At 40.8% G+C, this 25075-nt stretch overlaps 1 protein-coding gene across 4 annotated transcripts in view; it reads left to right on the top strand.

The window, feature by feature from the left end:
• atad2 (ATPase family AAA domain containing 2) overlaps positions 1-25075 on the top strand; it is a 93468-nt gene that overhangs the window by 67351 nt on the left and 1042 nt on the right. For 3 of the 4 annotated variants that reach the window (XM_087986213.1, XM_087986211.1, XM_087986209.1), the window contains 3 exons: positions 1065-1195; positions 1676-1804; positions 5492-5799. In XM_087986213.1, coding sequence (XP_087842339.1) covers positions 1065-1195; positions 1676-1804; positions 5492-5530 — 299 coding nt within the window. In that variant the 3' untranslated portion in view covers positions 5531-5799. Of the gene's footprint in view, positions 1-1064; positions 1196-1675; positions 1805-5491; positions 5800-25075 lie in introns of those variants that run through there. The other variant, XM_087986212.1, reaches the window with a different exon arrangement.

The raw sequence follows: 25075 nt of genomic DNA, 5'->3' as shown, positions 1-25075 counted from the left end.
GTCCCTGCTAAACATCTGTTTAGTGGGGGTTGGCAATGGCAGCAGTGGAATAAGTGCTCAGCTTACCTCTGTAATACAAACTTAAACTTTTCTTTCATGAAAATGAGCATTTATGATAAGGTCAAATTTTATAGTCATCCCTCCTTTACCTTTACTGAGTGGCTTTTTATGCCATTTCAGAGGGCAGTTAAGAATCAACTTCCCAGCTCGGTGAACATACCCACAACTCTGAAAATCAAGCATTTAGTGTGGATCTAGAATCCGATGTAGGATAGACTGGAAAAGGGTAGCAGATTTCCTTCCCTAAAGGACGTTAGAGAACTGGACTATTTATGACAATTGATGATAATTTCATGATCACTTTCAGCTTTAATTTTCAAATTTATTAATTGAATTCAAATTCCACTCAATATCATGGTGGGATTTAAACCTCTGTTCCCAGAGCATTAGCCTATGCGTCTGAATTGCGAGTCCAGTCACATTCCCACTTTACCACTGTCTCCCCATCGATAAATACAGGATAAACTAAACCTCACTTAACCCCAGCATTTTGCATCCAAGAATACGCAAATGTTTGTTTTTTAAAAAATAATTTTAAAAGGTAGCAAGGGGAATACTGTAATTGGGGCAGTTCCTTCTACAACAGCAGCAACTCCATTTCTTCCTCCCTGTTTTGGACTTAAAATTCGACTCCTCCATCCTCCCTGCCCAATGCCATGGATTTGCCAAGGTCCAGAATTCATTGGGACCTTCAGCCCAGCAGTGCTTGCAGTCCACATCCCCTTAAAAGTTAATTTATTATGGAGGTATGCACAATATGAAATTATTGGGTAGTTGTTACTCTCTTTCCCCCCCCCCCCCCCCCCCATCACATTGAAACTAAGGGGCTGAATCTGGTGTCTTAACCCCACAATTTTTATAACATTCTCACAATGAAGAATGTAAGGAATATAAGATGGCCAATGCTTTGGTTGTTGAGTTTGAGTGTTATAAATATGATTGCCAAGATTCCACATAAATGAGGAACACTTTTACAAAGTGTTAATAATTATATTCCCACATAGATGCACTGTTACATATGACCCGCAGCAGACATGCTCAGGTGGAACAGCAACAGCATATTAATATGGAGAAAGCAATGGAGGTTCTTTCTGAACATATACCACCTGTAATTGTTGATCACGAAAGGCTGAAGGTAAATTGTGATATATGGAATATTTCAACATTCCATTTTAAAAATGACTATTTCAACTTTTAATCCCTTGGGTAGTTCTTTGTCTCTAGAGACATCATCTCTTCAAATGAATGAATGTTAATTGCTTGGATTTGTTCATGAATACAGAATTTTAAAAAAAAAAAAGATTCCTGTTAAACACTTAAACTTCTTCTTACAAGAGATATTTTCAAATGTTGGAGTTTACTGCGGAGTGTATTGGCTATCTTGTTCATTCATTTGTCTAGCAGTTTCAAGTATCTGTTATTCCCATCACTTGTAATATATATATTGCTCCTTATATTTGTAATATCAATACTGCTGTTAGCTGGGGGAAGTTAATGTGCTTCTAATTCCATTGTTCAAACATATGTAGAAATGCAGTCAATGCTGCAAAATATTCTTGAGTAATGAATTCGCCATTGACTGTTTAAATGTTTCTTTAATCTGGTTTGTATGCAGAATCTCTGGAAACAAGTTACTCAGAAAACAGAGGGATTCACTGTAAATCAGCTTGAAAAATTGTATGCAGTGCTCAGTCAATGCATCTACAACCACCGTAAAGAGTTTGACAAGACTCTGCTGGTACAGGTAAGTCACAACACCTTTCACCTTTGAAGAAAAAGTTTCTCTACTTAAAACTATTAAAGCTACATAAGTCTGAATGTGTTAACATGGTATGTGTGAAATCAAAGATGAATTTTCATAGTGCCACAAGTGACAAAACTCTGTGCTTCACTCTTATACATTTGAAAATGCTTACTCTCTATAAATAACCAATTTTTGTGTTCATTCAGATATTTATTTCTGTGGCTTTTTCAGAGGCCAACTTTTTGAGCCTACCTGTTATACCTTATCTATGAACTGAATTCAAATAGACTCAAGTCCTAATTAAGATAATCCTATGCAATAATTGATGTAATGACTTTAGACACCCAAAGATGAGGCGTGAAGGTTCAATTGGGGCGATTGAGAGTTATAAGGTTATAAGGAAGGACCTGAAGAGAGAGCTAAGAGCAGCAAGGAGGGGACATGAAAGGTCCTTAGTTGGTAGGATTAGGGAAAACCCTAAGGCTTTCTATAGGTATGTCAGGAATAAAAGAATGACTAGGGTAGAAATAGGTCCAGTCAAGGATAGTAGTGGGAAGTTGCGTGTGGAGGCTGAAGAGATTGGGGAGACACTGAATGAATACTTTTCGTCAGTATTCACTCAGGAACAGGACATTGTTGCCGATGTGAATCCTGAGTCACATTTAAGTAGAATGAATGGCTTTGAGGTCTGTAGGGAAGAGGTGTTGGAAATTCTGGAAAGGGTGAAAATAGATAAGTCCCCTGGGCCTGATGGCATTTATCCTAGGATTCTCTGGGAAGTAAGGGAGGAGATTGCAGAGCCATTGGCCTTGATTTTTATGTCCTCGTTGTCTACAGGAGTAGTGCCAGAAGACTGGAGGCTAGCAAATGTGGTTCCCTTGTTCAAGAAGGGGAGTAGGGATAACCCTAGTAACTATAGGCCGGTGAGTCTCACTTCTGTTGTGGGCAAAGTCTTAGAGAGAATTGTAAGGGATAGGATTTATGAACATCTGGATAGGAATAATGTGATCAAGGATAGTCAGCATGGTTTTGTGAAGGGCAGGTCGTGCCTCACAAACCTTATTGAATTCTTTGAGAAGGTGACTAAGGAGGTGGACGAGGGGAAAGCGGTAGATGTGGTGTATATGGATTTTAGTAAGGCGTTTGATAAGGTTCCCCATGGTAGGCTACTTCAAAAAATACGGAGGTATGGCATTGAGGGTGAGTTGGAGGTTTGGATTAGGAATTGGCTGGCTGGAAGAAGACAGAGGGTAGTAGTTGATGGTATAGGTTCATCTTGGAGTGCCGTTACTAGCGGTGTTCCGCAAGGATCTGTTTTGGGACCATTGCTGTTTGTCACTTTTATAAATGACCTGGAGGGGGGGGCTAGAAGGTTGGGTGAGCAAGTTTGCGGATGATACGAAAGTCGGAGGAGTTGTTGACAGTGAGGAAGGATGTGGCAGGTTACAGCGGGATATAGATAAGCTGCAGAACTGGGCAGAAAGGTGGTAAATGGAGTTCAATGTAGCTAAGTGTGAGGTGATTCACTTTGGTAAGAGTAACAAAAAGATGGGGTACTGGGCTAATGGTCGGATACTTGGTAGTGTGGATGAGCAGAGGGATCTTGGTGTCCATGTACACAGATCTTTGAAAGTTGCCACCCAGGTAAATAGTGCGGTGAAGAAGGCATATGGTGTACTGGCTTTTATTGGTAGAGGAATTGAGTTCCGGAGTCCTGAGATCATGTTGAAGTTGTATAAGACTCTGGTGCGGCCGCATCTAGAGTATTGTGTGCAATTTTGGTCGCCATACTATAGGAAGGATGTGGAGGCACTGGAACGGGTGCAGAGGAGGTTTACCAGGATGTTTCCTGGTATGATAGGAAGATCGTATGAGGAAAGGCTGAGGCACTTGGGGTTGTTCTCATTGGAGAAAAGAAGGTTTAGGGGTGACTTGATAGAGGTGGACAAGATGATTAGGGGTTTAGATAGGTTGACCGTGAGAACCTTTTTCCACGTATGGAGTCAGCTATTACGAGGGGGCATAGCTTTAAATTAAGGGATGGTAGGTATAGGACAGATGTTAGGGGTAGGTTCTTTACTCAGCGAGTCGTGAGTTCATGGAATGTCCTGCCAGTAGCAGTGGTGGACTCTCCCTCTTTATGGGCATTTAAGTGGGCATTGGATAGGCATATGGAGGATAGTGGGCTAGTGTAGGTTAGGTGGGCTTGGATCGGCGCAACATCGAGGGCCAAAGGGCCTGTACTGCGCTGTATTCTTCTATGTTCTAAACTGCATTTCAGGAACAATATATGCTGAAAATTTACTGAGTTGAAGTAGGAGACATTTGGATAGGTGACACAAAGCTTGATCAGAGACGGAGGAAATTTGAGTTAGATACTCTTAAACAGCTGAAGCCATGGCTACCATGGGAAAATGGATTGAGTAAAAGTTTCTTGTTGCAATTTTTGCTTTGAGGATTGTAGTGCTGGAGGAGATTGCACAGGCAGTAAGAGGTGAAATCATGAGGGGGATTTGGGAGCATGGATCGGAACTTTTGAAATCAAGATTTTGCTGTACCAGGAGCTAGTTTAGATCATTGAGTATCAAGGTAGTGGGTGAGTAGGACTTGGCTCAATTTTGGAAATAGGATAGTAGAGTTTGTATGAACTCAAATTAACAGAAGATGTGATTCTAACTCAGATAGGATTGGAATAATCAAATTGTGAAAAGAGAATTTCAGCAGTCTATACTGGTGAAAAGTAGTTATTAAGTTGAATGTAAGTTTTTAAATATTGGAGATCATATCACCTTTAGATTTAGCCAATGTGTTTCAGGCTCTTGCTCCAAACAGTTTATGAAAATATTAAATAAGAGGTCCTAGCACAGACACCTGTGGAACTCACTGGTAAGATTTTCAGTCATCCATCCTTCTGATACCAGCATCATCTGATTTATATCTGTTAAGTAATTACAAAATCATTTCTTAGATCAAACTTTCAGTTATTCCAATAATATTTGCCTTGATAACTGTTATCTAATTATGTTTACGTGAGTGTTTGGGAAATTTATCTATGCTTAAACCTTCCAACTAAGCCTCACCCACCTTTTATCTATTTTTTTCACCTGTTTCCTCATTCTGAAGTATTTTTGAATCTCATTGTGCACAAGTGTTTTAATAATTTTAGCAACACCAATTGAGCCAAATAGTGTAAATGTCTTTTTGCTTCCCCCTGCCCCCGGCGATTTCAAAATAAAACATTCGTCAGAGTCACTTGGACCAGAAAACTCCCAGGTTCATACATGGTTTTGTATGAGTCAATCAGTCTCTGCTGCGCAGTAGTAAATGTGCAGAAATTAACTTTTAGTGGCTTTGATTAGCAAAGAAATTGAGCAGGATTCCCAATCCTGAACATTCTCAGCAATCTACTAGAATTGACACAAAACCAGGGTCAACTATGATATCCTATACAGATAATTAGGTTAATGATGTTCACTATCAAAATTAACATGTAAATGATACATATTTGGAAAATTTATTTGGTTCCCTGTAGATATTGAACCTTGATGCAAAGGTTACCTCGAAGAGCGAAATCTGTCTTTTTATAACCTCTTGCGTAATGCATTCAAGTGTCTCCTACCTGGATGATATGGGTATCAAGGGCACTTTGAATGATGTGATTTTTTTTTTCTTTTTCACTGCCTATAGGAAATGGAGAAAGAAGTGAGGAAGCTAAGTCAAATTTGAATCTTCTGTTTGCAAATAATGTTGTTCATTGTACCAGTTTCCAATCGTTTTGTTCCAATTTTTATATTTTTGAATGTTTGTAACAAAATGTAAAACCAGTCTTTCAATTGAACAATTTTTTTGTTGACAGATGATTTTTTGTTTGAATGTACATATTCTAGAAGAAAATGAAAAGTTTATACACAAATGTTTTGCCACATTACCTTGATCTTTTGTAATTTTATGTAAAGAATAAATTTTAAATTTGTGAATTTATATGTATTACAAGACCTACAGAAACTGCAATATTCTCTTTTTTTACATGTATCTAGTGCAACATTTAATATTTGTTTATAGCTTATTTATTTAAGAGTATTCACTTCAAATCTTTCAGCACAAATAAGACCATTCAAACAATTATGTCTATGAAAGAGCTGTCATGCTTTGTCCAGAATCTTTAAGTGCCTCATCTTTACTTCCCTTCTGATGGCAACAACTCTGCAACAATTTCATGCTTCACACCTTCTATCTTTTTGATTAGATACTAAACTAGGTAAAGTAAGTGTTCACAGTTGCATTCCTGAAAATTGCAACTTTAAGTGAATGATGGGTTCCCATGGAAATCTGCGAAGCTGGAGTTAATTTTCTTTGGATAGTTCTCACCTGTACAAATCAATGGTAGTTTTTCCATTTGAACATGCACGTACAGCACTGAGCATCTCTAGCTGAAATAACTTGCAAAATTAAAATAGGATTGATTGATTGGCTTGAATGGCACCATGTTCACAAACATCCACTTCCTCCATCACTGATACTCAGCAGCAGCAGTGTTATCTACAAATTGCACCCTCTAAACCCATGACCATTTCCATCTGGAAAAATAGGCCAGCGGATACATGGGAATACCACCACCTGCATGTTTCCTTCCAAGTCACTCACCATCCTGACTTTGGAAATATGCTACCATTCGTTCACTATCGCTGAGTTAAAATCCATAATTCTTCCCTAACAGATTTGTGGCTGTACCTACAGGACATGAATGACAGCTGTTCAACAAGAGCACTCACCATCAATAAGGGCAACTAGGAATGGTCAATAAATGCTGGCCAACAAGTGATGCAAGTCCCATGTGAATTTTTAAAAAAACTAAATAAAGAATAAATACTTCATAAATTATAGAGTAAACATTGCAGGACTATAGAGAAAGAATGTGAGTGGGACTAATTAACAGCTGTTTCAAAGACTAACAGAAGCCAGAGTTTAAATGGCTTGCTTCTGAGAATCCTGATAGTCTGGTCCTTTCTTTCCTTAAACTGTACCAATGATTTTCTTTCCGAGCAATCTTTATCTTTTGCTACCCAAGCCTTTCATTCACCATCAGATGAATTTCTAGTATTCTTTACTTGAATTTTAATATTCATGTCAACAGTATTTCTACTCCCTTATTGACTTATCAATGTTGACAGCAATGATGACACATAACTAATGCAAGAATAAAATTCGCAATGCAAATCAGAAAAACAGGCCTAAAGAATTGAACAGTCATGCCACTGAAGTGCTTTATTTTCAAGCAAGAGCTTGAGTTGGTTTTTTTTATTCTAATTTCTTGCCTTTACAGCCCACCAAAACAGCAAGACTGCTGGTCAATTTACCACATTTCAAATGGTTTATATCCTGCTAACTATGCTCACGTGGAGCAAAATTTGACACATTTGATTGGTTCTATCTGGGGTAAGACATTGCTCAACCTTTGCTATAACAAATGATCGATTAACATGAATCAAGCAGCTTCATTACAACACTTGTCATTGGTGAAATAGTAATCATTTGATGTCAATAGTGAATCCGACTTTAATGTACTGAAGCACATTGGAACATACTCTAATGTTAAATGCACATCACCAGCAACACAAAGTGGAACCATCACAAACAAGAAGTCTCTCCTGCAAGTATGGTATTATAAAATTTAGATACAACTTCAAATGTGACAACACAATTTGCAAATTTTTTTAAGAAAAAATGCATTTACATATCTGCTTTTATTAGTGACTTCAGTAACATGGGATAAAATGTTTCTTTCTTGGCTGTTTTGCACACTAGTATGTAAACCTTCCATTGTTTGCTAGGGTAAAATTTTTGGATCCCTTTACTGACTAAATTCAGAAGAGTAAAACTAAAATGCTGTAACAGATTTGCAATGGAAATGAATTCAAGGAAGCACTGCATTGCTGCAGAAATGTTTCTAGACTTTGCCCAGTGAAATGCAGCCCTTACCATACTTCATTCCAGAGCTTAGGTCTCCATATTTCTAGTTGCAGACCATTTAAAGTGTTTTATTGTCTATTCACTACTTATTCATTGTATATGTATCCAGAGAATAGGATGAAGAATTTTATTTATTGAATCAGTAAAAATGAAACCTGAAAACTGGTCAGATCTTTGAATGAGATTGTTCTTGGATTTTAGTGCTCAACTACACAAGACACAGTGCATAAACTGAAGTAGTTTCAGTATGTATTGAGTGCAACTGAAATTGATACTTAAAGCCCAGTTTGTGTACAGCTTTAAAAACTTTTAAAAAGTTTTGAATTTATAATATTTTTAAAATATCCCCTTTGGACAATTAGTTTTACTCCCCTCATTGGTCCTTTTTTTAAACCTCTCTGCAGAAATGACTACAGCGAGTAGTAAATATCTAGTCCTATCCTGTCCAATTGGGTGAACGTGCAGAGATATTTTGAAAGTGATGATCATTTCACATAAATTTCTAACTATCCATTTACATAGGACTTTAGTTCAGGAGTACAGCATTTGATCCTTTGAGCCTACTCCACGAACTATGGCTTATCTAGTTATGGTCTCATCTCCACTTCCTACTTGCCCTCTTTAACTCTACTCCCTTGTGCACCTAACTCAACCTTGATTAAATTTAAGATACTGCTTCCTCTAGATGTCTTAACGACCCTCTTCAGCTGCTTTAAAAGGGAAACCTCATTCTTAAACCATATCCCAAGTTTTAGTCTGCCCCACAAGAAGAAATATCCTCTGGGTATTATCTGACCAATCCAATTCCCTTGATTATTCTCATTCTTTTAAACTCAAATGGTACAGGCCTAATCTGTTCCATGCTTCCTCTAAAGATAAGTCTTTTAGTTGCATTAACTTTTTCCAAGCTGCTTCTATTAGTTATATCATTTTTCAAATGTGGACAAACTGTGCTCCAGAGATAGTATTCATTTTACTTCTTTTGCAATAAACAACATTCCATTTGCCTTAATTATGTTGTTTAGCACTATCTCAGTGCTTATCTTTGGCTTGTTTTGAATGTTGTGCTGTGCAACCTGAAACGAAGCAAACTAATTTAGTAAGAATTTTTACATATGTAAAGCATGGAGGGCAGCTATGGCATTATGTATCACTCCTTGTGCAGGAAATCCAGTTCTACATTGAATGGTTTATTTGAAAGCTTTAAACAAACCTTTAAATATGAAAGCACTATAATAATTTTTTTTTTTACAAAGGTTAGATCTGCCATTTGTTCAGTTCTAGCAAAAGAAAATGGGAAAATAAGACAATTGAATACAAAGGATGAAAGGAAAACTTGAGCATCATGGTGAGGGAGAGAAAGTGGGAATATGGGTTTGAGACAAAGGATCAGGCGTGGTCATCCAGAATAGCAGAGTAGGGTGGAATGGCATATTAATGCTCCTAGTTTTTATAGAATCATACAATGACAAACAAGGAAAACATGGCACTTATGCTTGCTGTTTGAAAGGGCTACCCAAATAATTTCACTCTCTTTCTCCTACGCCCTCAACCCTGTTAGTTTTTGCACTTTGCCCTGCAAAGTTTTAATCTCCATTAATCTTTCACTCTTTTTCAGGTAACTCATTTCATCATAACTGTGCTTAAACAAATGCTTGCTCCACACCCTACTGGCTTCCTTGCCATATTTCTGAAATTTGTCATAAAACAAAAGTGTTGGAGAAAAGTCATGAGAGAGAAATGGTTAAGGTTTCCAGTCCAGTATGACTGTCTTTAATGACACATTGGACCCAAAATGGCTCCTTCTCTCTTTCCACTGACCTACTGAGCATCTCCAGCATGTTTCTATTTCAGAATTTTCGATATATTAATAAGATGGGCCAATGGGCTGAGGAGTGGCAGATGGAGTTTAATTAAGATAAATGTGAAGTGCTACATTTTGGAAAGGAAAATCAGGGCAGGAGTTATTCACTTAATGTGAGTTTCTGGGGAGTGTTGCTGAACAAAGAGACCTTGGAGTGCAGGTTCCTTGAAAGTTGAGTTGCAGGTAGATAGGATAGAGAAGTCGTTTAATATGCTTGGCTTTATTGGTCATTCCACGAGAAAAGGAGTTGGAAGGTGATGTTGCAGCTTAACAAAACATCGGTTAGGCCATTATTGGAATACCACGTGCAATTCTCATCTCCCTCCTTTGGAATGATGTTGCAACACTTGAAAGAGAAAAGATTTATAAGAATGTTGCCAGGGTTTGAGCTATAGGCAGAAGCTGAATACACTGGCTATTTTCCCTGGAGTGTCTGAGGCTGAGGAGTGACTTTATAGAGATTTATAAAATCACGGGGGCATGAATAGGGTAAATAGACAAGGTCTTTTACCTGGGGGGGGGTGGTGGTGTCCAAAACTAGAAGACATCGGTTTAAGGTGAGAAGGGAAAGACTTAAAAGGGACCCAAGGGGCAACTTTTGCATGTAGAGGGTGGTACATGTATGGAATCCAAAATTACCACACAGCAGGCTGGAAGAACTCAGCAAGCCAGGTGACATCAGGAGGTGGAGAAATCAATGTTCTGGATGTAACCCTTCTTCAGGACTGGGAGTGGGTGTAGGGAGAGCTGCAGATAAAGAGGGCGGTGGGTGCACAGTAATGAAGACAGGTAGAGGGTGTGATCTGGTTGGTCAATGGGAGGAATGAATCTGGTTGGTGTGAGGGAATCTGGATTGGAAGGGAGATTTTTTGAAATTGGAGAACTCAATGGTGAGTCCTCCGCATTATAGGCTGAACAGGCGGAAGAATGTAGAACGTGTTGTTCCTCCAATTTGCGGTGTGGTTTGTTGTGGCAGTGGAGGAGGCCAAGAATGGTCATATTGGAAAGGGAGTGGGAAGGGGAATTAAAATGGGCAGTGACTGGGAGGACCGGTTGGCCCCTGCGGGCCTGGCTGCGATGCTTGGAAACCGTTCTCTAAGTTTATGTTCGGTCTCCCCAATGTGGAGAAGACCACGTCAGGAGTACCTGATGTTGTAAAGTAGTTTGGAAGAGAGGCAGGTGAACCTCTGTCTCATGTGGAAGGACTCTTTGGGCCCCTGGATGGAGGTGAGGGGGTGATGGTGTACTGGCAGGTTTTGCATCTTTTCTGGTTGCAGGGGAAGTTACCTGGGGAGTCGGTGGGGAGAGTGGTGCAAACCAAGAACTGGTGAAGGGTACAGTCCTTGCCAAAGGCAGAGAAGGGTGGGGAGGGGAAGATGTTCTTGGGGCAGAGTCTACTTGGAGTTTGTGGAATTGTTTAAGGATAATGCAGGGACTGGTGGGGTGATAGGTGAGGACAAGGGGGATTCTGTCTTTATTGCGTTGTTGGGGGTTGGGGTTAGAACAGTGGAACAGGGAATGGAGTTGGATGGCTGTCTGAATGACAGGGAGGAAAAGCACACTTGAAATAGGTAGAAATCTGGATGCTCACGTGTGGAATGTCTCCTTGTCTGAGCAGATGTGGCAGAGGCATTGGGAGAATGAGATGGAGTTTTTCCAGGATACTGGGCGGGAGGAGGTGTAGTCCAGGTACTTATGGGAATCTGGGTGTGTGATAAACATCAGGTTGGAGATAGAAATGGAGAGGTCAAGAAGGGGGAGGGGGGTGTACAAGATGGATGAAGTGAATTTGAGAGTGGGGTGGAAGTTGTGGACGAATTTGATTAGTTGCTCCAATTCAGCCCAGGTTTGGGACGCTGCACTAATGCAGTCATCAATGTAACGGGAAGAGTTTGGTGCCTCAGGAAGTGATGGAGGCTGGTACAATTGCAACATTTAAAAGGCATCTGGATGGGTGGATGAATCGGATGGGTTTCGAGGGATATGGATCAAATGCAGGCAAATGGGACTGAATACTTTAGCTCTGGTCTGACTTTATAAAGCTCTGGTTAGGCCCCATTTGAAGTACTGTGTCCAGTTTTGGTCCCCACACCTCAGGAAGGACATACTGGCACTGGAACGTGTCCAGCGGAGATTCACACGGATGATCCCTGGAATGACAGGTCTAACATATGAGGAACGGCTGAGGATATTGGGATTGTATTCGTTGGAGTTTAGAAGATTAAGGGGAGACTTAATAGAGACGTACAAAATAATACATGGCTTGGAAAAGGTGGATGCTAGGAAATTGTTTCAGTTAAACGAGGAGACTAGGACCCGTGGACACAGCCTTAGAATTAGAGGGGGTCATTTCAGAACAGAAATGCGGAGATATTTCTTCAGCCAGAGAGTGGTGGGCCTGTGGAATTCATTGCCACGGAGTGCAGTGGAAGCCGGGACGCTAAATGTCTTCAAGGCCGAGATTGATAGATTCTTGTTGTCTAGAGGAATTAAGGGCTACGGGGAGAACGCTGGTAAGTGGAGCTGAAAAGCGCATCAGCCATGATTGAATGGCGGAGTGGACTCGATGGGCCGAATGGCCTTACTTCCACTCCTATGTCTTATATCTGGTCGTTATGAATGAGTTAGATCGAGGGGTCTGCTATATTTTGCATTGGTTATCAAAATACGACCACTGTTGCGCTAAAGCACAAGCAATAGAGACAAAAACTGATGATCGCAACTTCGAGCAACACTCGGCTGCCGTACTGGTGACGGCACTCCAGCTGGTAGTTCACGACAAGTCATCACAAGGAATTCCTACTGATTTCCATTATCGTTGAATTACAGTATCTTATGGTGCTGTCCTCTGCTTCAATGGGCAGTTTGTTACATCAATGGTTTACCCTCTTCCCTCCAGTCGAGGAGAAAGGAATGTTTTACAGAGGAAAAGTGAACATGTTGATAAAACCAAACCACGATCCAATTTACGGCCGACATGCGAGTCGCGCGCCGATGACGTCAGAGCGTCTGCGTTATCCGCTCCCCCGATATTTATAAAAATTAATGAGTCGATTAATGGAAGAGCGATACTGATAAATCGGAAAGGCCGGTAGGAGAACAATGAATTTCAAACGGTTTCGGGGAGTCAGGTATGCTACCTCACCGAACGGGCAGAGAGAGATTGAAGAGAATTGGGCGCGACATATATTGGGTTAAAAGGAGAGGACGGTCGTAGCAGATGGGCAGGAGGTTGATGTCGGTGCTTTCCCCGTAGATGGTAAATGTCATCGGCAGAGCCGTTGTCGGTTTGCCGGCCTGGCCCGCGGTCAGGCTCTGACTGTTTGTTTGGCGGTGGGAGAGCTCGAGCTCATTGACGGTCGGGGAGGGGGTAACAACTGTCTGCCCCGCGCGAGCGTCAACTGCCACCAGCTCGCGGAAGCCTACTGCCGCGACTCGAGCAGCCGCCAGTGAAACGGTCCCCACGCCGATCATAAGAAGAACAATAAATTCGGGGGATGAGTGGACCACCTCCACCCTGATTCCTGACAGGCAGCTACGCCCCCTACCCCATGGCTGGAAAACCTTCCCCACACCTTGTCCTTTCTCGGTGCTGGCTGTTCAGATTGCAGCCGATCTCCCTGTTCGTGTGGGTGCGCTCTGTTTATAGCCTTCAAGTTGCTTACACTGAGGAGGGGCTGGACAGAGGATAGTGTTTTCGATCCCTCCAAAAAACTTGAACGTTGCAATGGGAGCTGCTTAATTTTCCATCAAAAAGAGCTAAAGGAAGGAGGTAGGACTTTTTAAAGAGCTGGAACGAACACGACGGGCCGATCGGTCTCTATTGCCATATCGTTATTTCTATTTACAAATTGTGTATACAAAGTATAGTACAGTAAAGTAAACCTCCTTGACCAAGCTACCCTCATTGCCTTAATTTGGAGGTGCCAGTGTTAGATTGGTGTGTACAAAGTTAAGAATCACACATCACCAGGTTTTATTGAATTGAATTTATTGTCAAGTGTACTGACGCATAGTGAAAAGCTTTGTCTTGCAAGCAATACAAGCAGATCACAGTTAAGGAGCATAGATAAGTAAGTAATAGGTAAACAGTAGCAAAAACAAAAACACGGGTACAGGTGAATTTTAAGAGGTTGAGTCCATTCAGTATTCAACAACAGTAGGGTAGAAACTGTTTTGAAATCGGCTGGTGCGTGTTCATGCTTCTGTACCTTCTGTCCAATGGTAGAGGTTGTAGAAAAACATTGCCAGGGTGGAATGGATCTCTGAGAATGCTGGCGGCCTTTCCTTGACAGCGGACCTGGTGGATGGATTCTATAGATGGGAGGTTGGTCTTTGTGAATGTCCAGGCCGAGTTCATCACTCTCTGTAACTGTCTCTGATCTTAAATGGTACAGTTGCCATTACCAGGTAATGATACATCCAAACAGAATGCTCTCGATGGCGCACCTATAAAAGTTGGCAAGGGTATTTGCCATCATGCCAAATTTCCTCAGCTGCCTGAGGAAGAAAAGACATTTTTGGGCCTTTGTAACCAGTGCATCCACATGAAGAGTCCAAGAAAGCTTGTGTGGATGACCACTCCCAGGAGCTTGACACTCTCCACTCGTTCTATCTCTGTGCTGTTAATGTGTAGGAGGGCATGAGTAACATCCCGCCGAAAGTAACTAATGAGTTCCTTGGTTTTGCCAGCATTGAGAGCTAGGTTGTTCCCAGTGTATCATTTTTCCAGGTCTTCCACATCCCGACTGTAGTCTGTTTTGTCGCCATCTGAAATTCGACCAACTATGGTGGTGTCATCAGTGAACTTGTTAGTGGCGTTAGTCTGATATTTGGCAACACAGCCATGGGTATACAGTGAGTACAGTGGGGGGCTGAGTACACACCCATGGGGGCCTCCAGTCTCAAGTGTTAGTGAGGATGAAATATTGTCCCCAATCTTCACTCACTGTGCTCTGTCCAACAGGTTTAATATGTGCGATCCTCTCCACGTTGAGCCAGCAGTTAGTGGTGTCGATGGTAGTCATGATTTGAAGGGGCTGGTGTTGGACACTCATTGCCTTATGCGCTTTATTTTAGTCCTCAGATAATGTGACTCTGAAGTATCTTAAGATAATTAATTTTAAAAAGAACTATATTAATGCATCATGTTATAATGCCAAACAAAATTTTGGAGGGTTTGCACTTTCTAGAAGGAACATGCTAATGTCCTTGATAGCATTCCTTCGAAGCACCTTGGGACATTCTGTTGTGTCAATCTGTCTATATAAATGCAATCTCTTGAATGTTGAGCATTTGTCTTTTGAACCTGAATTGTGCTAATGAAAATCATTGAAGCACCATTTTATTTTCATTTACGTGGGGTTGATTGAAGGTGTTTCAGATTGTTTATTTGCAAGTTCCAACACAAACCAATCTATAATTTTGATGTGAAGTTGTCCAAAAAGCAGTGCAATTCAGCAAAAATGGAAGCCTTGTCATGGTTTTTGTGACTTCTTATTAGGGTAGAATGATTTCAGAACCAAATTGCATGTTTTGTTTCTGGATTAGCGGTGCTGGAAGAGCACAGCAGTTCAGGCAGCATCCAAGGAGAAGTGAAATCGACGTTTCGGGCAAAAGCCCTTCATCAGATTCCTGATGAAGGGCTTTTGCCTGAAATGTCGATTTCGCTGCTCCTTGGATGCTGCCTGAACAGCTGTGCTCTTCCAGCACCACTAATCCAGAATCTGGTTTCCAGCATCTGCAGTCATTGTTTTTACATGCATGTTTTGTTTGACATTTGAGCTTAATTGATCAAGTTGAAAAGTCAGAGCAGTGACACAAACTCACCATTAATGCCAATCTGAATGTAATAGAGTTATGGATTCACAGAGATATACAGCATGGATACTTACTCTTCAGTTCAACTTGTCCATGTCCACCTTATATCTTAAATTCATCTAATCCCATTTGCCAGCATTTGGTCTATATCCCTCTAAACCTTTCCTGTTCATATACCCATCCACATGCCTTTTAAATGTTGTAATTGTCCCAGCCTCCTCCACTTCATCTGGCAGCTCATTCCATACACTCACCACCCACTGCGTGAAAAAGTTGTCCCTTTGGTCCCTGGTAAATCTTTCCCCTCTCACCCTAAACCTATGCCATCTAATTCTGGACTCTCCCACCCCAGGGAAAAGACCTCATGAATGTTTGACTACATTTTGTATGATCTTTCAATTTGGTGATTTATTTTCAAACTTGCAAATTCCAAGCATTTTTAAACTTAAAATATGTACCAGACAGATAGGAATTTGAGATTTTTGTGACAGTGTAGACAGCCAATAATAGAAGCAAACACAAGTATAAATCAGATGAAAGGATATTACTTGAGAATTTTTTGTAATCCTAATCTAGCCATTTTGAACAAAGCACATATTACACCCAAATGGTCAAGTACCAAAACAAGGTTGTGTCTGATTTCTGAACTTTCCCCCCGTTTTCTGTACTATATTTTTCCACCTGGTTTGTTCCTCCCTCCTGCAATGAATACTTATCCCTTGTCCAACAATTCTGTATAGATTTATTGTTCTCTGGCTGTTCGTGTTTTTCTCCATTTTTTTTCTTTTGTTTTATAGGGTCACTTCATCCTTTATTGAATGTTGGAATTGCGATTCCTCTGGGACAGGGGTTGGTGGGGTGTTAATGTGCTGTTAAGAAAATCAGTGCATTGCTTGCCTTGCCCTGACTCTAGCTAATGTCGTCTGGGATTAGGCAAGCAAAAACTATCTACTGGAACTGAGTAAGGAGAGAGAGAGAATGTAAGCATTAGTCAGAACATAACAAAGGACTGAAAGCAGCTGTGAAACTCATGACTGACAAGAATGGCCTCAAAGGTGAGAGAGCAAGCAGCACAATCTTGACTCCGCAAAGAGCAGGTACTGAGTAGAAGCTTTATTTTTGATTTTTATTTTCTCTGAAAATGCCTTGCAATTTTATGGCTTCTTTTCAAAGCTGGACAAAAATGTTTGGAAATGAATGAAACTTTCAGGAGAACCAGAATAATAATTCAGTCAGATCATTGAATATGAGATGGTGTCTTTCGTGAGGTGCCAAGAATTTTGCAATGGTTTGAAGACTTTAACACCTTATCCTATGTTCATCCTTGTCTCATATTCATTTTTCTCTTTGTTTTGCTAGGACTTGCAAAACTTGCAAGCACAGTACATATTGTTGTTCCTCTGATCATTTATTACTTGATGGGGGGGTGATGAAAGTTAAGTTGAATATTGGTATTTTGGTTGTTGTGTTGGCTGTACTTTTTATGCGGTGCTAATGATGATCCTGCAGTCCAAATAAATTCTAGATTTAAATCTCTAGCCAAATATTCACCTCTCACTAATTTTCTCTTGAAGAAAAGGTTGATTTCTCTTGTGATGTGAGACCTAACCAGAGTTGTATATCAGCCTGCATTTTGATAGCGTCACTCTCAATGTAGCTGTGGTCTAATGGCTAGATTAACTGTATGTTTGTTTAGTACAGATGTATCTCTAGGAAGTGAACGTGGAAACTGACAATGCTCTCAAGATACATTGACAGCAATTGATTTAAGATCCAGTTGAAGATTTGTTTTTGTAAAAACTGGCTGGTTTTAGACAATGCTTCAGGGCAATGATGCTTCCAAACTGGATGACTGCTTGTGTGTCCTAATCATTCAGACATTTTGGTTAAACACCAGAGAATATCTTTGTGTATTTTAGGGCTTTCCAAAATTGGTGGCATTATTCACGTGCCATGTAAAGTGCAAGAATACTTACACTAAATTGAAATCATGGGGATTGTGGCAGGCTATATTCAAGAGCCTCGCTGCATAAGATTTGGCAGCTGAAGCAAAAGCAAAATGTTGAGTGATACAGTGCCACCACTAGAGTCAGAAGGAGTTAGGGAAGTACAATGAAGAGAGTTTGAGAGAATTTTATGGTTGAATAAAGCCTGGACTTTTAGAGCCATAGAGATGTACAGAACAGAAACAGACCCCTCAGTCCAACTCGTCCATGACGACCAGATATCCTAAATTAATCTAGTCCCGTTTGCCAACGTTTGACCCATATTCCTCTGAACCCATCCTATTCACATACCTATCCAGATGCTTTTTAAATGTTGTAATTGTACCAGCCTCCACCACTTCCTCTGGCAGCTCATTCACGCACCACCCTTTGCATGAAAAAGATGCACCTTAGGTCTCTTTAAATCTTTTCTCTCGCACCTTAAACCTATGCCCTCTACACTGGGCTCCCTTACACTGGGGAAAAGACCTTGGCTATTCATCCTATTCATGCCTTTCATTATTTTATAAACCATTTGAGGTCACCCCTTGGCCTCCAACCCCATAGAGACAATAGCCCCAGTGTATTCAGCCTCTCCTTAGAGCTCAAGCCCTCCAACCTTGGCAACATTTTTCTAAATTGTTTCTGAACCGTTTCAAGTTTCACAACATTCTTCCTATAGCAAAGACCAGAATTGAATGCAGCATTTGAAAAGTCACTTAATTAATGTCCTGTATAGTTGCAACATTACCTCCCAACTCCTATAGTCAATGCGCTGACCAATAATGACAAGCGTACCAAACGCCACCTTCACTATCCTGTTCATTGCAACTCCACTTTCTTCAACAAAATTTCCCAGGACCTAATCATTAAGTGTATAAGTCCTGCCCTGATTTGCACAACCAACATGTAGCACCTCATGTTTATCTGGATTAAACTCCATCTGCTTCTCCTCGGCCATTGGCTCATCTCATCAAGGTCCTGTTGTACTCTGAGGTGTCCACCTTTGCTGTGCATTACACCACCAATTTTGGTGTCATCTGCAAACTTACTAACCATACTTTCTACATTCACATCCAAATCATTTATATAGATGACAAAAGACAGTGGACCTCGCACCGATTCCTGCGGCACACTTCTGGTCACAAGCCTTCAGTCTGAAATGCAATTCTCCTCCACCACTCTCTATGTCCTGCCTTCCAGCCAATTTTGTATCCAATTTTGGACCTGTTCTGGCTCCACACTTCTTCCTGCCAAAATGGTTTGGCAAGAAAGCCATAAAGTTGCTGCCATGCAGTTACCATTAGATTGCAGATACATCGAAAGTGACACAATCGCAAAGCAGGGCTGCTGAGATATAACTCCTGTTAGGTTCCATATTACAAGGGAGAAGACCACATTCTTTTGAAGGCAAATAGGGGTTAAGTCATGATCACCACACCTGAATTCAAGCCAATTATCTTCCCACTCTGAAGTGTGGGTTAAAATATGAACTTGCAGAAAGACGTTGAAACCTTGGTGATTAAGTCTCACATCCAATTTTAACAGCTTGCTCAGAATTGTCATATAAGGAGTAACTACATGTACAGCACCTAAATACTGGTACCTATACTTACAAGAGGTGTTTAAATTCTTCGTATCTAGGGAAGAAATGAAAACACTATTGAATTTCTGAAATTGTAAATTTGACGTAACTATCAATCCTCCAATTTATTATTCTTAAGTGCATACCCTATGGTAAGTCACCATTTTTGCAAGAATGAAATTGAGACCCTGCTCCAAATAATTTGATGCTTACTTGTATGCTGTTATTTTGTGAATGATTGTGTCCTTGTCTGTGAGAGTAATCTCTGCAAGCTTGGTGTTGTGATTTTTAACAAGAAAATTATTGCACTATACATTCAGTTATAAGTTAACTGTATTTCATTCTGGGTCATAAATTGAATAAGTGTGTTTTTATCTGTACCATGTTTCTCAAGGTCTGGGAAATAGTTCAAGGGGGGCTATGGAATATAGAATTTGTACCATTTCTCATGAAGAATCTAACAAGTCGTGAGTAATCTGTTTTTCTGACTTTGAGGTCTGTGACTCACTGGTGTGTAATGTTCTTCAGCAAAAATTAGCTGTTTGGAATTTTGAAGTTCCGTTGAGTTTTTGTGTTTGCAAAAATCACAATAGTGTAACTTTAAAAATATCTTAAACACTTTCTTTCTAGGTATCTAATTAAAACGTACGTACTTATTAGTAACTTGCTTCTGGTGTCGTTCAGAAATACATTGCTGCCATTTTGAAATTCTCCTAAATTAATCCATTGAATTCATAAATTAGTTATTGTCCCAAATGAAAACATTGTACAATTGATAGAGCAGCTAAGTGTAGTCATATCTCTGTGATATTAGTAAACATTTCTCATTAATTAACAGGATGTGGATGTCACTAGTCAGGCCAGCATTTATTGTCCATCCCTGATTATCAATGAAGTAGTACTGGTTAACCACACTCTTGACAACTGAGTGAATTCCTCAGCTGTTCCAGAGAGTAGTTCAGAGTTGACCACATTGCTGTGGGTCTGGAGTCACATGTCGAGCAGCAAAGATAACGATGGCACACCTCCTTCTGTGCAGGATATTGGTGATCCAGGTGGGCTTTTACATCAGTTTTATGGTCACTGTCACTGATACTAGTTTTTTAATTCCAGATTTAGTTAACTCATTAACTACATTTAAATTCACACAGATGCCTGTGTATCATGAGTTCAGCCTTTACACTACTGGATTAGTTCAATATCACTATTCTATGTATTTGTTAAACTGCGAGGAATTGTATTCAGATCACTTAAATTCAAAACTCAGTTAGCAGGAAATTCATTCCGAGTCTACTAAGATCGGCATTCCACAGCGTTCCCATATGCACTTCTAATCCAATCGGGTATAATGACGATCTGGCCAGTGGAAAAATCAGCTTGATATATATTTTACAAAATACAATTACTATTATAATTGTTATTACTTTGAGGGGATCCCATTGAGAGACACACAATTCAAATAGGCTGTAGGGAGGAGGTTTCGCTGGCTAGAGTGGTCCAGAGCAAGGAATCAAAGTCTCGGGATATGGGTTGGGCCATTTCAGACTGAGATGAAAAGGAATTTCTCCAGTGAGTGTGATGAACCTTTGGAATTCTCTATCATAGAAGGCTGTGGAGGTCAAATCTCTGTGCTTAATGAAGAAATAGAGTTTTAGAAACTAAAGATATTGAGGGTTATGGTGAGAGAGCAACGTATGCCATTGAAATAGTCGATCAGCCTTGATCATATCGAACGGTAAACTGACCCAATGGGATGAATACCCTACTCCTTGTCTTTCACTTTTCTGCAAAGTTTGTTTATACCTTGGTTTTTCTTTTATTATGGATTAACAAGACAAGAAATTTTTACTTGTAACAGTATGTAATCTGAATATGTCATATTCAGCTGGGGATGAAATCAAGTGACCTGTCATACCAGAATCTCTATATAGGTTTGATTAGGTTTGCACATTGGTAAATTTATGCTAGATTATTCCTTAGACTTTTAGCATTACTTCTAAACTCCCTTAATTATTTTTGAATCAACTTTTTTTTTGGCAAGGATCACATATTTTGCAACTTTATTTGCTGCAGTGGTTGACGAGGATGTGTGCTAACACCATTGATAGATAACTCTAAATGGAGCTCTCATCTTATTTTTAAGCTTGCATTCAAATTAAAGCCACACTTGTGTTATTTCTCTTATCAGAGAACTTTTCTTAAAGTAGTAAAGGACTCCCATTTTCTGGAAACATTGTGCAAATAGGGACTTGTCTTCGATGCTCTGTTTGTGTTCTTGAAGCTCAGCTCAGTACTGCCACTGTCACTTCTGATTCAGAATGTCAAACAAAGATTCAAGGACTGTTCCAGTGACATGGCCACATAATCTGGGCTAGTACTTCGATGCATTAGTAAGAGACAGATGTTGGATTTGTTTCCTTTCAGATGAGGTGTTTAATCCATGACTATTCTGTACACTTAGAACATTAAACCAAACATCTATTGACATTATCCAGTTAAAACCTGGTCGTTGTTTAGAAAGATTTTATGATAATGGTTTTGGGGATGAGAGACTCTCGTTAAGTAGATAGATTGAAAAAGCTGGGGATTCTCATTTTAAGAAAAAAAGTTTAATGGGAGTCTTGATAGAGGTGTACAAAATTATGAGCTCAAAGATTATGATCAGGGATAGCATAGGGAACTTGTGTATAGAGTCTGAGGAGGTAGGGGAAGCCTTAAATGAGTTTTGCTTCTGTCTTTATGAATGAAAAGGACCTTGTAGTGAATGAAACCATTGAGGAGCAGGTAAGCATGTTGGAACGGATAGAGATTGAGGAAGCTGATGTGCTGAAAATTTTGACAAACATTAAGATTGACAAGTCGCCAGGGCCAGACCAGATTTGTCCTTGGCTGCTTTGGGAAGCGAGAAATGTGATTGCTTCGCCGCTTGCAAAGATCTTTGCATCCTCGCTCTCCACTGGAGTCGTACCTGAGGACTGGAGGGAGGCAAATGTAATTCTTCTCTTCAGGAAAGGAAGTAGGGAAATCCCTGGCAATTACAGACCAGTCAGTCTCACGTCTGTCGTCTGCAAGGTGTTAGAAAGGATTCTGAGGGATAGGATTTATGACCATCTGGATGAGCATGGCTGGATTAAATGCAGTCAGCACGGCTTTGTGAGGGTAGGTCAAGCCTCACGAATCTTATTGAGTTCTTTGAGGATGTCACTAGACAAGTTGATGAGGGTCGAGCGGTAGATGTGGTGTACATGGACTTTAGCAAGGCATTTGATAAGGTTCCCCATGGTAGGCTTGTTCAGAAGGTCAGGAGGAATGGGATACAGGGAAATTTTAGCTGTCTGGATACAGAATTGGCTGGTCGACAGAAGACAGCAAGTGGTGGTGGAAGGAAAGTATTCTGCCTGGAAGTCAGTGGTGTTCCACAGGGCTATGTTCTTGGCCCTCTACTCTTTGTAATTTTTATTAATGACTTGGATGAGGAAATTGAAGGGTGGGTTAGCAAGTTTGCAGATGACACAAAGGTTGGAGGTGTCGTTGACAGTATAGAGGACTGTTGTAGGCTGCAGCGTGACATTGACAGGATGCAGAGATGGGCTGAGAGGTGGTAGGTGGAGTTCAACCTGGATAAATGCGAAGTGATGCATTTTGGAAGATCGAACTTGAAAGTTGAGTACAGGATTAAAGACAGGATTCTTGGCAGTGTGAAGAATCAGAGGGATCTTGGTGTGCAGGTACATAGATCCCTTAAAATTGCCACCCAAATGGACAGGGTTGTTAAGAAAACATATGGTGTTTTGGCTTTCATTAACAGGGGGATTGAGCTTAAGAGCCGTGAGATCTTGTTGCAGAGGTACTTTTATCTAGACTAGAAGAGATTGAGGTTCACAAGGAAGAGGTATTAGAAATACTGCAGAGTGTGAAAATAGACAAGTGCCCTGGGCCGGATGGGATCTATCCTAGGATCCTCTGGGAAGCAAAGGAATAGATTGCCGAGCCTTTGGCATTGATCTTTTAATCATCAAAGTCTACAGGAATGGTGCCTGAGGACTGGCGGATAGGAAATGTGGTTCCCTTGTTCAAAAAGGGTAGTAGAGACAACCCTGGTAATTACAGGCCAATGAGTCTCACTTCAGTTGTTGGTAAAGTGTTTGAAAAAGGATTTATAACCATCTGGAAAAGAATAATCTGATCAGGGACAGTCAGCACGGTTTTGTGAAGGGTAGGTCGTGCCTAACGAATCTTATTGAGTTTTTTGACAAAGTGACCAAACAGGTAGATGAGAGTAAACCGGTTGATGTGGTGTATATGGATTTCAGCAAGGCGTTCGATAAGGTTCCCCACAGTAGGCTATTATACAAAATGCGGAGGAATGGGATTGTGGGAGACATAGCAGTTTGAATCAGTAATTGGCTTGCTGAAAGAAAACAGAGGGTTGTAGTTGATGGAACATGTTCATCTTGGTGTCCAGTTACTAGCGGCGTACTGCAAGGATCGGTGTTGGGTCCACTGCTGTTCATCATTTTTATAAATGACCTGGATGAGGGCTTAGAAGGGTGGGTTAATAAATTTGCGGACGACACCAGGGTCGGTGAAGTTAAGGATAGTGACGAAGGATGTAGTAGGTTGCAGAGAGACATAGATAGGATGCAGAGCTGGGCTGAGAGGTGGCAAATGGAGTTTAATGTGGACAAGTGTGAGGTGATACACTTTGGCTGGAGTAATCGGAATGCAAAGTACTGGGCTAATGGTAGGATTCTTGGGAGTGCAGATGAGCAGAGTGATCTCGGTGTCCATGTACACAGATCCCTGAAAGTTGCCACCCAGATTGACACGGTTGTTAAGAAGGCATACAGTTTTTTGGCCTTTATTAATAGAGGGATTGAGTTCCGGAACCAGGAGGTTATGCTGCAGCTGTACAAAGCTCTAGTACGGCCACACTTGGAGTATTGTGTACAGTTCTGGTCACCGCATTATAAGAAGGATGTGGAAGTTTGGAAAGGTGCAGAGGAGATTTACTAGGATGTTGCCTGGTATGGAAGGAATGCCTTACGAGGAAAAGCTGAGGGCCTTGAGGCTGTTCTCATTAGAGAGAAGAAGGTTGAGAGGTGACTTCATAGAGACATACAAGATAATCAGAGGGTTAGATAGGATGGACAGGGAGAGCCTTTTTCCAAGTATGGGGACGGCAAACACGAGGGGACACAACTTTAAAGTGAGGGGAGATAGGTATAAGACAGATGTCAGAGGTAGTTTCTTTACTCGGAGAGTAGTAAGGATATGGAATGCTTTGCCTGCATCGGTAGTAGATTCGCCAAGTTTAATTTAAGTCATCATTGGACAGGCAAATGAACGTACATGGAATAGTGTAGGTGGGATGGGCTTCAGATTAGTATGACAGGGCAGCGTAACACCGAGGGCCGAAGAGCCTGTATTGCGCTGTAATGTTCTATAACTCTATAAAACTTTGGTTAGCCCGAACTTGGAATACTGTGTCCAGTTCTGGTCGCCCTATTATAAGAAAGATGTGGATGCTATGGAGAGGGTTCAGAGGAGGTTTACCAGGATGCTGCCTGGAATGGAGGGCTTATCTTACGAAGAGAGGTTGACTGAGCTTGGACTTTTTCATTGGAAAAAAAGAAGGAAGAGAGGGGACCCAATTGAGGTGTAGAGATAATGAGAGGCATAGATAGAATTGATAGCCAGAGACATTTTCCCAGGGCAGAAATTGTTAACACGAGGGGTCATAGTTTTAAGCTGTTTGGCGGAAAGGCGGGTTCTTTACGCAGAGAGTTGTGAGAGCATGGAATGCATTGCCAGCAGCAGTTGTGGAAGCGAGGTCATTGGGGATATTTAAGGGACTGCTGGACATCAATATGGTCACAGAAATTTGAGGGTTCGTACATCAGGTTTACCTTACATGAGGATCAATGGTCGGCACAACATTGTGGGCTGAAGGGCCTGTTCTCTGCTGTACTGTTCTATGTTCTGTGTTCTAAAAAGAGTTGGGCAAGAGAACCTGTTCTGATTGGGAGAATGGCCAACAATCAGAG

The sequence above is a fragment of the Chiloscyllium plagiosum genome, unplaced genomic scaffold, assembly GCF_037043375.1.
Source record: "Chiloscyllium plagiosum isolate Xiang-an unplaced genomic scaffold, Cpla_swu_hap1 HiC_scaffold_4, whole genome shotgun sequence".
In the NCBI taxonomy this organism is placed as follows: Eukaryota; Metazoa; Chordata; class Chondrichthyes; order Orectolobiformes; family Hemiscylliidae; genus Chiloscyllium; species Chiloscyllium plagiosum.
The sequence above is the reverse complement of the archived record's forward strand: the minus strand, read 5'-3'. Positions and strand labels throughout refer to the sequence as shown.